Source organism: Callorhinus ursinus, unplaced genomic scaffold (genome assembly GCF_003265705.2).
Source record: "Callorhinus ursinus isolate GAN/ISIS: 27379988/994484 unplaced genomic scaffold, GSC_fseal_2.0 scaffold19, whole genome shotgun sequence".
In the NCBI taxonomy this organism is placed as follows: domain Eukaryota; kingdom Metazoa; phylum Chordata; class Mammalia; order Carnivora; family Otariidae; genus Callorhinus; species Callorhinus ursinus.
Window position 1 is genome coordinate 8,920,976 of NW_027397081.1, and position 15,350 is coordinate 8,936,325.

General features: G+C 39.5%; 1 protein-coding gene across 5 annotated transcripts in view; it reads right to left on the reverse strand.

The window, feature by feature from the left end:
- Positions 1-15,350, reverse strand: part of ALG9 (ALG9 alpha-1,2-mannosyltransferase) — an 89,317-nt gene that overhangs the window by 41,702 nt on the left and 32,265 nt on the right. For all 5 annotated transcript variants that reach the window (XM_025893643.2, XM_073903732.1, XM_025893644.2 and 2 more), the window contains 4 exons: positions 13,289-13,443; positions 10,633-10,762; positions 10,020-10,167; positions 8,512-8,641 (listed from right to left, as the gene is read on the reverse strand). In XM_025893643.2, coding sequence (XP_025749428.1) covers positions 8,512-8,641; positions 10,020-10,167; positions 10,633-10,762; positions 13,289-13,443 — 563 coding nt within the window. The remainder of the gene's footprint in view (positions 1-8,511; positions 8,642-10,019; positions 10,168-10,632; positions 10,763-13,288; positions 13,444-15,350) is intronic.

Below are 15,350 nucleotides of genomic sequence, written 5' to 3' on the forward strand. Positions count from 1 at the left end.
TACTCCAGTTATGGTGGGGAAACTGGATGAAGGGTACGTGCACCCTTCTCTGTACGATCTTTGTAATTCCTGGGAATCTAATTATTTAACAAAAAAAGTTTATTAAATAAAAAAAAAAAAGAAAGCAATAAAGAGCCTCGAGATTTGGTGGGATGGTATATGTGACTGGAACTGGTTAACCCGTGTCCATAATAGAAGGGTGTATCTTTCTCAAAATAAACTCAAATAATATATAAGGCAAAAATAAACAAAACCTTCCTGAAAATCCTTCATCATGAGAGGAGAAATGGAAAGGACTGAACACAGAGTGAGGAGACTTGAAAAAGAACAGAGATAACACTAATCAAAAAAAGGTATCAATATCGTTTTCTAAAAAACAAACTGCTAACCAGTCTCACAGTAAATGCTATGATATTAAGGCAGTAACATGAACCTTTTTCGTGGACTGGCATCTTGACAAGTAACATAAACCTAATTTGTTCTGTTCCTTATTAAAGGCAGGCAGAGATAGCCACAGAAATCAGGAGTTCGGGGATTTTAAGGATCTCCTCAAAACAAGAGGAAGCAGGAGAGTTAAGCATTTCTTTTCGGTCTGGGATCTATTAATGAAGACTGACATGGCTCATCAGCTAACGTCTATGCAGTGCTGGGCCCTGCCAGCGGTACGACGGTGGGAAGGACACGATGTCCTCACAGAGCTTGTAACCTAGTACCCTAAGAGCAGTATACCTAGGTCTTGAGGACTGATAGTGCTTAAGTCCTAATTAGTCTAAATGTCTATCATTACCAGGGTTTGTTTAGGCCCCTCTTGAATTCAAGATGATTAATGAGAGGCGATGTTAAGTATTCTAGTTTAAAACTTCTTTTTTTAAGATTTTATTTATTGGGGCGCCTGGGTGGCTCAGTCATTAAGCATCTGCCTTCGGCTCAGGTCATGATCCCAGGGTCCTGGGATCGAGTCCCACATCGGGCTCCCTGCTCCGCGGGAAGCCTGCTTCTCCCTCTCCCACTCCCCCTCCCCCTGCTTGTGTTCCTGATCTCACTGTGTCTCTCTCTGTCAAATAAAAAAATCTATAAAATTTTTAAAAATATTTTATTTATTTGACAGAGAGAGATAGCAAGAGCAGGAACACAAACAGGAGGAGCGGGAGAGGGAGAAGCAGGCTTCCCAAAGAGCAGGGAGCCCGATGCAGGGCTCGATCCCAGGACCCTGGGATCATGACCTGAGCCGAAGGCAGACGCTTAATGACTGAGCCACCCAGGCGCCCTAGTTTAAAACTTTTAAATCATCCACTGTGTATATGCCCTATGTTCAATATGGTGGAGGTTTCAAAGAGTAAGGACAAAGACATGAACCCTTGCCCTTAAATATATAATTTAGCAGAGAACACAGAACAAAGATTTGGTATCTACAGCCCCTATTAGGGCTCTTTTTTAAAAAATGATGAAAGTACAAGGGCACCTGGGTGGCTCAGTTGGTTAAACATCTGCCTTTGGCTCAGATCATGATCCCAGGGTTCTGGGATCAAGCCCTGAGTTGGGCTCCCTGCTTGTTGGGAGCCTGCTTCTTCCTCTCCCTCTGCCTGCCACCCCCCCCCCCGCTTGTGTTCTCTCTCGCTCTCTCAAAATCTTTTTAAAAAAATGATGAAAGTATAGCATGACTTACTATAAAAATATTTTTTAAAGGAAATTTAGCTTTTTTTTAAGACTGAGATAGCGAGAGAGAGATAGCGAGAGCAAGAGAGCGAGAGAGAGAGAGAAAGAGAGAGAGAGGTAGCGAGAGAGAGAGAGAGAGAGAGAGAGAGAAGCAGGTTCCCTGCAAGCAGGGAGCCCGATGTGGGGCTCGGTCCCAGGACCCTGAGATCATGATCTGAGCCGAAGGCAGACACCCAACCAACTGAGCCACCCAGGCACCCTATAAAAATATTTTTATAAATGCATTTAAAAAAAAATTCCCTATAATCCCACCACCCAAAATAAATTACCATCCACCTGTTAGTTTATGTCCCAGAGCTTCTTTTCTACAGATATAGATTTTTCCTTACAAAATCTGGATCATATTATATATATAGACTATTTTAGTGTGGCTATTTTTAGTTTGAGTTTTCTCAGTTGAAACCCTGGTAACACCAAGTGACTACTGCCCCTTGGGTCTAAGAGCTAGAATCAGAAAGAATAGTTTCTTCTCTCAATTTTGTCAATATCTCAAAATGCAAAATCTGAACCCATGCTCCATAACATCGTCTACAATTCAAAAACCAAGAGACTGGATTTAAATCTGCCTTAAAGTGTAACCAAAAAGCTCATTTTTTTGTTTTTTCAGATTTAATCATTCTTTCTTGCATCAAAAATAACAAAATTGTAGGGTGACATTAACACATGATCGTGAAACAAAAATGTGTTTCATTTCATTAGTCACAGGCTACATATCAACCAGCTGTTGAAGCTAAAAATATGCCTTAGTTTAAAATTTTGTAAAATACAAGCATTTAAGACTCATTTTGAAAGAAATGTGACTTCTTTCAGTTTCTAAGAACCCACTAGAAGCTTTGGAGAAGAACAAATCAGCACCTCTAAAGAAGAAAAAAAAGGTATGGGGGTTGGAATTCAAACTAATTTATTGATAATCAATAGAACATTGTTTACATCTTCTCAATAAATGTACGTTAAGGACAAAAATTTAATACCACCTCAAAGAAAAATATATATTCACAAAGAAAAGGCCTGAGACAGAGGTCAAGACATCATTAATAAAAAGTGTGCATTTTGTTGGGGTGGGGATGAGCTAAGGGGAGTTGGGCAGGAATAAATATTCCTCGCTCTGCTTTCTCAGCTGGACCAGAGATTTTGCAGGGGCGGGGCCCGTGGCCATGTCTCTCCAACTCCCAAATGTCAGCTTCACACTCAGGCTGCACCACACAGCACAGTGTGCCCCTAACATATACTCCTTTCCTTTGAACAGAGGCAGCACACAGACTTCCATCTCTGGTCATTAGGTCCCATGGCCCAGGAGTCATGTCTCAAGATTTGCCACCATTAAATATTTGATTAGAAAACGGGTAATGGGATATCCTGAAATTGCAACTGGATTTCAGATGTAGTCACAGCAAATTGGAAGTAGATGCAAAACTACTTCAAGGGCCTTGGAAACTCACAAAGTCATTTAAAAAAAAATACATATTTCATTCAGTTCCTGAAAGGAATTACAGGTACTTCTAACGCCCAGCCCAGTGCTCCTGCCACTACATCATTCTACCAGGCATCAGTATTCTCTGATGATATATTTTTTTTTAAATAGGGGCACTGAGGCCTAGGAGAATACATCTGATAGGGAAAGACTTCAAGTATTTTTCTGGCTTTTCTTCTTTTATATAAACTCCACTTACATTAAGTAGTTGTCACCCAGAGGCACAGACTGTTTTATAGTTTTTTAATCTCCCATACTTGCTAAACATGTATTTGTCAATTGAAATCCTATATTCTTGAGTAAAAATGTACTGCACTATAAAAATATAGCCTTCACTTAAATTCTTAGCGATTCCCACCTTATTCCACTGCACATATTACAGCAATCTGGACCTTCTTCTGCTTCAATACGAGGCTGATAATGATCAGCAAGGATTATCTATAGGACCACTCACTTTCTCCTGCAGTAAGGCTTTCTAAGAGGAGGAGGAGGAAGGACAAGGAAAACAGGACAGAAAGAAGAAACAGGGGTGAGGACCCTGATTATTCCTATAGACAAACACAACCGCCACTAAAAATACCTGGCATTTATATATATATATCAGAGCTCGAGAAATGTAAAGTAACTTCTTTAAAAATTAATGCTTAGCTATTTATTGTCTATTCAACCTTGTTACATCAAAGAATGATTAACCAGGAACACACACATACATTCAAGGGATATGCCATATAGTATAAACCGTAAGTGGCTTTGGAAGTAAGAGGTATGAAAAAAATATTGGGGAATCCTGAAACCAAGCTTCTCATACTAGACTAACCTTTGTCAGGTTACAACCCCTCTGAGCCTCCATTTCTTCACCCATAAAATGAAGAGATCATGGACTCTGTGGTATCTTAAATTCCCTTCCAAACTCATAATTCTTCCCACTGATTAAATGAGAAAAACAAGGACTTAAGAACAAGTACTTAAGTCAAAACTTAAGTTTTGACTGAATACACAGTCAATTCTGTTGTAACACTTGTTTTGAAAATGCAAATTTGTTCCAACACAGCAGATATATCAGGGAACAGTCTGAGTAATTCAATTTCTGCTTTTGCTCTTGTGTCATTTAATCCACGAGAAACACGCGGTGAAGCGGGCACACTGCACTCAGCTGAGTTGTCAGAGAAGGAGTACACCAAGTGCACGCACGCACACTCCGTGGTCTCCCCGCATCTGCAGCACACGCTGTGCTCCAGGCCGCACCCGACCGCTTTGGCAGGATGACTTTCTGTCCTCCTGCAGATAAGCCTTCCAGCACCACTGCAACAAGCACACTTCAGGTCTGTTTCAAGGTAAACTCCCACATTACTCTAGTACTTATGTACTTTCAGCCACTCAACATGTGAAACTGTGCGACCATTTTTATAGGCTCATATCTTTTTTTATGCATCACTGACAATGTTTTTGAGTACTGTGTCCCTAATCCCATTTTCCCCATAAGCCTCGTGGTTTTTTTCCCCCGCAAAAGAACAGAATAGAGAGCCCAGAAATAGACCCTCCACTCTATGGTCAACTAATCTTCGACAAAGCAGGAAAGAATGTCCAATGGAAAAAAGACCGTCTCTTCAACAAATGGTGTTGGGAAACTGGACAGCCACATGCAGAAGAATGAAACTGGACCATTTCCTACACCACACACAAAAATAGACTCAAAATGGTTGAAAGACTTCAATGTGAGACAGGAGCCTTGTGGGTTTTTACCACACAATGATTTTTAGCAACTTTATATCACATTAGAGCAGAACTGACTGTATCACTGTTTTGGGAAAAGTCATCAATGAACACTTCCATTTTTTCAAACAGAACAGATGGACAAGCTTCCTCCGAGTCTGTTTATGCAATAAGTTAAAATCAGAGAAAAGTCTAAGATCCCTCCTGAACAGGTGTTTGTTACTTCTGTTGCTCCCACATCAGGTTTCAGATTTGGAGTCAGAAGGATATCATTCACCTTGAAAGAGCCAATGAAAAACTGAATTTGTCAATAAAGAGGAGACACTGAATGTATCTTCGAAATTCACACCTTGATTTTGGCAGGAAATCTGGCATGCACCCCTGTAAAAATGCCACCCATTCAATAATGAGATGTTCAAAAGCTACTCATGAAAGAATGAATGAAAGAATAGGGAGCAAAATAAAAATATTTCTGCAAGATAGTTCCAACAGTGCTGTAGAAACCAAAGAGCATTTACACTCTTAATTCTTGATCGACTCAGACGTCAAGGAGGACAGTGAAGTAAAGGAAGTCCTGCATGTATCCTCATTTCCACGCAGACCAGAAAGAGGAGACAGACCTCACCACTGAGCACTGAAGCCAAAGGTTGGCTAAAACCTGTGTCTCAGAGCCAATGGGCTGATAAAAGCACTGCCGCATCCCACATGCTGAGCGAAGACAGGGAACATCATGACTTTGTCTCCTTGAAAGAACCAGGACTGGTACCGGAAGGAACGAGCACTGATGTAGTCTAGCATGTGCTCCTACACACCAGGCCAAGCTATTATCACAGCCACAATCCTGGCACTATTTCTTAAAAACTACATTAAAAATTTTTTTAATAACTGACATTTTTGTTAACATACCTGTCTACATATATGCAAGGGAAACGAGTAAAAGACAAAAAGACCAAAATGGTAAACATAGTTTAAAATTCGGGTAATAAGATTATAGATGACTTTTTTATTGATAGCCTTCATTATTTTATACAATGAATTTATGTTTTTATCATCAGAAGAAAACCAACTGACTGAAAGAAATGAATCCCTGATCATCGTTCACGTTGAATTCACAGCAAGCTGTCAAATGTCTCCTTTACTTTCCAAAGGATGAAAGGTGAGCAGCCTGGATTTGGAGGACACTTGTCCTACCAGGCAGGAAATGTCAGAAAGAGCTTTGCAGGAAAACTCTCAAACACAGGAAGGTGGACAAGCACAACAGTGGACACTACACACTCAGTAGATACATTGGACTTGTTTGTTTTTAATCAGCATTTTGGTGACTCTTACAGGTATTCCGAAAAATCTTTGCTTTTGGGTAAAGCTAACATAGAGCCACTGAACTAAATTTAACAGTGTCTGGTAGCAGAGTATATGGGAATATGATCTAACCAAAAACAACCAGTGACCAAAGCCTGAGAAACGTGCAAAAGGCCACTGTAAGATTTTATAGCCAGCTTTCTCTCAAGATCACTGTGCCAATGATGAGGAATGTTCATTTCCCCACTCGGAAAGCACACGCAGGGTAACTACCAGACACACAGCACTATCCTAGATGCTACAGTGAATACGGGGTTAAGAAGAAACAGGGTGCAGGCATTCTCTCCACAGCATTCACAGGCTGATAAGGAGACACAGGACATACATATCAGAAATACATAAATAACATAAGACAAAAATGAATGGCCAAATGAGCGGTAAAGTATTTCAGGCATTTAAAGGAGCACAGCTCACTGTGGGCTTAGGTAGGTGGGAAAGGCTATAGACAGGAAGAGAGTTTTGATGGCAGAAGGAGGGAGACAAAGGTAGCCTAGGCACAGTCACCAAGATAAGCAAAGTCACTGGGATGGAAAAGGCAATGATGGGTGTGGGTGGACAAAAATCAGGTCGGAAAACAAGAAAAGGAAGGAAGGAGAGAGAGATTCAGGCAGATTATAAATCCTCTTAAGGGTTCCTTTCCCTCCAATCCACCTGATACACCATTACCAGATTAAGAACATTTGTGGGAAAAGCTATGTACCACACTATGCTAAGTATGACAGATAGAATATCTAAGCTCATTATAATCTTCCAAATGGGTGCCATTATTCTATTTTACAGATAGAAACAAATTAAATAGAGAAGTTAACTAATTTGCCCAAGGTCACCAAGGTAAGCAAGAAAACTAGGATTTGAACTCAGGCCTACTTGACTCAAAGTCCATCCTCCTCCTTCTTAAAACAGAACTGTGACAACATCACTCTGAATTTGTGTCTCCCCCCGCCCCGTCATTATAGGGTATGTGCCTAACCTTCTGACTATCCCGTGTCCTCATGGTGCTCCCCATCAAGGCCTGCTGTCAGGAGAGTATCTGCAGCTAAAACAAAAGTGACCAAAAACACTTTACCCCATCCTGGGGTATTTTCAATATTCCAGGAATCAGAAGCTTAAGTTAGGAAAAAAAAACTCTGATATAAACCCCTTGATGGAATACAGAGGGGGCCAGGCCAAATATATATCTGACAATGGCCATTTCCATAGCTTATAGCTTAAACTCCCACAGTAAGACTCTCCCTCATAAGCCCTGAGGGTCTCCATCTGGGAGACAAAAGGCCACGTGTGGCTGCAGGAGCCCTTCACAATACCACGAGTCCCGGTCATTTCACATAGGAGGTATATGGGAAAACTTACCCAAAATGTGTTTGACATCTAAACCGTTAAATGATTCTTTAAAAGACAGGTTGCCCAAAAAAAAAAAAAAAAAAAAAACTGCTTTCTAATAATTCTATAAAATACTCTTCTGCTGTCTCCGGGAACCAGGAACATTATCTTTATCGCATTCACCTTTTCTACAAAGATTTTACAAGTATCAAATGGCGCAAGTGTCATCTTTCAAAGGAACTGAAATAAAACCACATGGGATCCTGGAGTACACAGAAATGAGTGGGTGAAAGAGCACGACCCTGACAGAGATTGCACCATGCACTCACCAGGAAAATAGCCTTCATTCACTGACGTCCATTTGCTAAAACCAGAATACACTGATAATTAGGTCAAAGGTCTACTGAGAACTTGAAAGTTCCCCACCAAATATTTTAATGAGCCAGGGAATGATAAGAGTTTCAGAATGTTTCAAAATGATTTGAATTCAACGTAAGAAAATTTCCAGACCGGCTCAGAAAATATATTGAACTATGTGTTTCACAGAAAATAAAAGGAAATTCTAAATGTGCTATCATTCTCAACAAAAGCTGTTACATCTCTTACCCTAAAGAAATCGCTTTCTAAGGGCGCCTGGGTGGCTCAGTTGGTTGAGCAACTGCTTTCGGCTCAGGTCATGATCCTGGAGTCCCGGGATCGAGTCCCGCATCGGGCTCCCTGCTCGGCGGGGAGTCTGCTTCTCCCTCTGACCCTCCCCCCTCTCATGTGCTCTCTTTCCCTTTCTCGTTCTCTCAAATAAATAAATAATCTTTAAAAAAAAAAAAAAAAGAAATCACTTTCTAAGAAATTCCCATTTAATCAAGGCTCCAACGTGTATGCCAACAGATTTTAGGGTAGAACTTTCAAGTGGTGAAAGAAACTGTCGCCCTTACGTATCTGGATGGCTCCTCCAGGTTCTGGTCATTCATGTCAGTAGGAACAATTCGAGTGGCAAGCGGTCCCTCCGCAAAAGGTTTTGGTAACTGACCCCTGAACTCTGATGGAATGAACTGAAGCTGCCAACTGTCAGAAACACAAATAAGGAAGAGTAAGAAAAACACAGGGGGCCCATGTTGCTAAATGTACTTGAAATAAGCCAAAAAAAAAAAATTCATGTGAAAAACATCTCGCTTGGAGAAAAAAATATTTCTGCTAAAACCTCCGCCGGGGGCATAGAGGCAAAGGTCATGATTCAGTCCAATATCGTTGAGAAATTTTCAGTGAGAGGTCTCTCAACCTATTCCACCAACTCTTGGCAGTAAAATTTGCAACCAAATGGTCCTTCCACCAAACAACCAGAGAAGCATCCCAGTTTATCACCAATAACCACATGACAGAGGCACTTACCAAATTAAAGCAAATTCATCAGGTAGGAAAAGAGTGAAATGCAAGAACACACTATGGGAGTACTTTGTCCCTGAGTAATTCTCACAAGTATCTTTAGTTGTGAAACTATTGCAAAGGTAAAAGGCAAAGGCTAACGTTAGTTAATACTTCAAAAAAAAAAAAAAACCCCACAATTTAATGATTAATGACTGATACAGGATCTTCATTCAGCACAAGATACCCCCACCAGCTAAGCTGCTGAAGCCAATTCCCAAATGGAACAACATGACTCATCTTAACCTGACTTCCCTTTTCCCTAAATAGGATCTTCTCGGTCCGAATTAAGCAAACACGAGGAACTCCTGAGCCTATGCTATCATCCAACAGAGAGCATGAAGGCAAGTGGTACACTTACCTTAACCACAGCTTTCCCCAGCGTCCACTTGCTGGTAAAGAACTTTCACTATCGTTGGATGACAAACATTTCTTCTCTAAAAACACTCTTCTAGCTAGAGTTTCTAGACTACTTTTAGAAGTGGATTAATATCAGATGATTGTTGAAATTTACATATGAATCCTCAAGAAGCGCCACCAGCAGGAGCCTGGGGCCCCAGGGGTTTTTAGAAGTCCCTGCAGTTACAAGGAGCACGGGGTGTGTGGCTAGACACAGCCGCCAGTCCACTGAACACTGCTGTGGTTGCACAGTGCCAATCTTACAGCTCTGAAGTGGTCAATTATCCAACAACTTTTTGTGAAAATCCGAACATGAAAGAAAAATTAAGGAGACACTGTCATAGAATTGCTATTTTTACTCCTTGATTTAAAACTCTGGGAATTAGGGGGCGTCTGGGTGGCTCAGTTATTAAGCATCTGCCTTCGGCTCAGGTCATGATTCTAGGTCCTGGGATCAAGCCCCGCATGGAGCTCCCTGCTCAGCGGGAGGCCTGCTTCTCCCTCTCCCGCTCCTGCTCCCTCTCCCTCTCTCGCTGCCTCTCTGTCAAATAAATAAAATATTTTAAAAATAAATAATAATAAGCATAAAAAATAAAACTCTGGGAATTAAAGGAAAACTTACTTATCAGGCAGAAGGAAGCTACTGGGAAAGCGATACCACTCCTTTCCTACACAGACATTCACAGGCCTGCCTTCTGGGACAGTGTGGATGGTTGGGTCCGTGGCAATTCGGTAAAATTCTGGATACAAATCAAGGGGCCCGTGATACCCTGGAAGGAAGAGAGGTTTGTGAAAGCCAAAGATGAGTAAGATGAGAGGCTACACCCTTCTGCCTTTTTAACTTCTGTTCTTTGAGCACATTTTAATCTTCTGGATCCAAATAATAATTACAGGAAGAATACAATCATGGGAATTGAGCCCCAAATTTGCTTCCTATGTTCAACGCTTAATTCATCCTTCAAAATGAAAAAGCATCCTTTAAAAAATCAACAGTAACCAAAAACAAGAATAGAAAAAAAAATTTATAGTCCGTCACAAATTCCTTGTAGAATTCTCAGCCTTCTCTTTCATTTTAAGGAAGAGAAGTCACATCCCTGTCACAATATTAAGTCCACAGGGTCTCTTTATAGCAGTCCTCCTCCCAGCTGAAGCTGAACTGTATCAATCACGTATCCATCAAAACCCAAGCTGAGGTGCCTCGTGAGTCTAGGGCAAGACCTCCGCTGTGCATCTACCTTTGAACAGCGTCACAGAGCGAGAAAAGGACAAGAGCCCAAACAGGACGAGCATTCCCAATGCCAGCCAGTTCGACGTCACCGTGTAATGCTCCAGGCGGTATCGCTGAAACATGAAGTGGTAGCATTTCTAGAAGGAAAGAAAACTGTATTGAAAAAAAAAAAAAAAAAAAAAGAACTTGCAGAATATACGTAACGCAATCAGAAAACATCATAATAACACCAAGAGGGAAAAAGCAGCAGAAGAGAGTCTATTAAGGGTCTGAGCATTTGCAAACACTTGGTGAGGCACCCGCTCCAAGTTCTAAGATGAAAACAAATTCCGTTAAGACTATCTACAGGTCAGCCCAACCAGAGGAATTCTCACCAGCTTCGTAGGAAAAATATTTGGAAACCTCTCTAGTGCTTAAGGTCCTAATAATTTTTTCTTTTAATATTTAAACAAAAGTGCTGGTGTGCCTGACTGGCTCAGTTGGTGGAGCATGCAACTCTTGATCTCAGGGTTGTGAGTACAAGCCCCACGTTGGGCACGGACCCTACCTAAAAAAAGATTGTTCTTAATAAATAAATTAAATAGACAAAAGTGCTTTTTGGCAGTTGCTTTGATATATGAAGTATCTCTGTTTTGATGTAACAAGTATTCATCTTTACTTTTCTCACTGAGAAGTTTTCATCAGTTTTTAGTATCAACAGAATGTCTCATGACCAAACAAGAAAAAAGAATTCCTCTCACAAAGCATCAGGAAAATGCTAATTATCTGCTAAACTCTTTACAAACTAGAGGAATATTATTACAACATATACATACGTGCATGAATTCTACAGTCTTTGAGCACGTTCCCATTAGATTTCTTTTCCTTCCTAGGCTAGACCTAAACTTTGGAGAAGTAAAATTTTGCAAATATTTACTTGTTAGTGCCATAAATGTGTTTAAACTCCTTCATATTTGGGGGAATCTGTCCTAGGGAAACAATCCAAACACCTAAAGATATTCATCCTAGCACTGTTTGTTTATAATACTGAAATAAGCATCCTAAACCTACCATAAATTATGTATCTAATCATTATATGTAACAAATTCAGTACATTACATACATAATGTTTTTGTACCAAATTTAAAACATACTCCTATTCAAAAGATGGGTTACAGATATGACAACCCTGAAAATGATATAATGTAGTTATATTAAAAGGGATGTAAAATTATATGTACATTTAGATTACAACCCTAATAAAGTTTGGTATGTGATAGGTAACAATGCTGGAAGGAAGGTGGTTTTGTTAGGATACTAGGGCTAATTTATAAGGTAGTAAGTTTATAATTTATAAAGTAGGGCTAATTTATAAAGTAGTAAAGTAAAAGGTGCCTGGGTGGCGCAGTTGGTTGAGCGTCTGACTTGGTTTTGGCTCCGGTCATGATCTCAGAGTCATGGAATTGAGCCCCACATCAGGCTCCACGCTCAGCAAGGAGACTGCTTGGGTTTCTCTCTCCCTCTGCTCCCCTCCCCCCATGTCCACATGCTCTTACTCTCGCCTGTGCTCTCTCTTTCTCAAATAAATCTTTTTTAAAAAATAGCAAATGAAAAATTATGTGCAGTAAAGTTCAATTACTTTTATAATTTAAAATTTTTCTTAAACTACCATCCTAACATGGATGAGTACTAAAAACATAATGCTGAGCGAAAGAAGCCAGTCACAGAAGACCACATACTTTAGGATTCCATTTACATGGAATGCTTAGAATGGGCAAATCTACAGAGACAGAAAATAGATTAGTAGTTGCTTATGGCTGGGGAGATATGAAAGGGGGGGTGATAACAGCTAATGGGTCCAGGGCTTTTGAGGTGATAATATTCTAAAGTTCACTGTGGTGATGGTTACACATATGTGTTAATATACTAAAAACCATTTAATTTTTTACACTTTTTAAATGGGTGAATTATATCTCTAAACTGTAACCCTAATTATTCTTTACTACCAGTTGCAAATGGTAGCAGAGGTCAAAAAAGAGCCTGGAGGCTTCTGAGGCCAGAGACAAAAAGATATTCAAGATTAGTTCTGACAAGGAATTGACCTGGACAGGTTTTAAGCCAGGATTACAAAGTGTCCCATATTGCTAAATGCCTGATGTTATTCCAGACACTTGAGCAAGTTTTAATCTGATCTCGGAGTTGAAGAGCAGACATTCCAGTAGCTCTGCTGTGAGGCCACCATCCTGTGGTAGGCCTATACAAGGACTTAATAAAACTCCTTTAACATCAAGTAGATTCTTGTTGGCAACAGAAAGAAATTAACACACAAATTAACAGTGCAAATATGTAACCAGCTTAAGAGTAGCCCGGTGATGGGTATTAAGGAGGGCACGTACTACATGGAACACTGGGTGTTATATGAAAACAATGGATCATGGATCACCACATCAAAAACTAATGATGTAATGTATGGTGACTAACGTAACATAATAAAAATTAAAAAAAAAAAGTATGATCAACAGCCAAGCAATCAATACATAAAGCTTTAATAATATGATCTGTATCAGGTTTAACGCATGGATAAAATATCTTGAGGGAAGCATTCTGTAATTTGCCTTTAAGCTTTATGACCAATTTTGAAAGTGAAATGGAACAAAGCAGATAAGCATTTCCCTGAAACTCACCTGAAGTGCAGAGAGGGCCACAGCGCCACAGAGACATATAAGTGGATATACAGGGAAAAGAAATCTCTCCTCTTTGTGAGGCTGGATGAAGAAAATTATAAACCAAATATACATTGGAGCCAAGGTAAGCCAATATGGGTGGCCTAAATTCTGAACTGTAAGACACAGAAAAATATCCACCTTTCACCATATTAGAACGAAACAACATTTTTAGTTTCAATGTTCTCTTGATCTCAAACAGGAATACGCCCTACGGCACCCCATAAAATATTTCAGCTCTTGGAGTCACACTTTCTCTGATGCAGTAAAGGGGTTAAGTAGAAAGAGGTGTATATTCCTGACCTCCCCCAAGAGAGCCAACATCTAACAGGAGGCACAATACTGGATTTGGCTAGAACACAAATGAAAGTCAAGCGAATGGGTAACAGAGCTTAGTAATTTCTACACTGAAGAAAAAAGCCTTCGCTCCCCAGTGAGTCCTGCCACTAAGATTAAAGGTTCCTGAGATTAACCAAAAATGTAACATAAACTCCTTTCTTGGCTTTTAATTCCCATGTTTTGTTTAATACATTAATCTCCTTTCTTATATACCAATCAGTCTGTTCAAATAGCTATAGATCAAAGGAAAGAAAAAGCTGGATTCTCAAACCCATCACTGGCTTTCGTCAAGCCACAAAAGAGTTTGTTTCAAAGCAAATATAAAAACACTCTTAAAGGAAGTTCACCGATGACGTTTTCTCTCCTCTTTTGCAATAGCCATCCACTCTGAATCCCAAAATTGGAACCCAAATATACTTGAAGCATGTTAAAGAATTAAAGGAATTTAATGAGCACTAAGACCCAAGCACCCGCTGGAAAGTTCCCAAGGTTAGGTACATGAACACTAAGTGATAAACCTGCAACCCACCAGGAAGGCACCCCCTACTGTGCTTCTATTAGTCATAATCAGCAGTGCCTAGAAGTCACTGGCAAAGGGTAGATAGACAGTGCCCCCTGGTGTTCATTATGTCTACAATGAACAAGTTTAGAGGAAAAACTCTGGATTGTCACAAAGATCCATCTTGGTATTCCTCAATTAATCTGGATTTTTGTAGAAACTCTTTAGGGATGAAAATTCTGGAACTGAAACACCAAGTTTATCCTTTAAACTTTCTACTCTAAGATTTTACCATGAGATTTTAGGCTACAATTTAGGATTTATACCTCCCAGGAAGTTTTTTAGGTTGGAAATTTCTTAATTATAAGAAAATGAAATATTTTTCTCTTCTGTATCTTAAAAGGCTAACAAATACATTTTTTTTTAAACAAACACATTTTAAAATATGGACTGGGGCGCCTGGCTGGCTCAGTCAGAAGAGCATGGGACTCTTGATCTTGGGGTCGTGAGTTAAAGTCTCACATTAAGGGTAGAGATTACTAAATATTTAAACATTAAAAAACTAAAATATGACCTAAAATTTTGAATATCCTCCATAAAATGTACAAAATCAGAACTATAGTTGTACTACTTGATGGAATAACAAGCAATTTCTTTCCTGATTCTTTATATTTGTTTTTTTCCCTTAAGAGTATTTTTTCTATTACAAAATACACAGAAAGTATAAAAAAAAACAGCATTCATTTTCTTACTAGGTGGACATGTGTGTAAATTACACATTTTTAAACCAAAATTGGATTCATACTGTAGAGAACAGCTTAACACGCTGTTTTTATACTTACATCACAAACATTTCCAAATTCTCCACAAGCATAAATTATCTTTATAGTTAAAAAAAAAAAGTTACTTTTCAAAAAAAGATAAAGTGATCCTTAGGAAATCCAAGGAATGGAGGAATAAGTTAACACCTCCAGGTGACAAACAGCTGAATCCAAATGTGGGACACTTTGCAAAGTGAATGACCTAATTTCTTTAGAAATCTTCAGGAGAAAAAAGAAGGGGGGGAACCTCATAAAAAGTTTAAGAAACTTAATCCCAAATTCAGTATATGACCCCTTTTAGATCCTCTTTAAAAAAAAAAAAAAAAACCTAACTATAAAAAGCTGTTTTTCAGACAATGTAGGA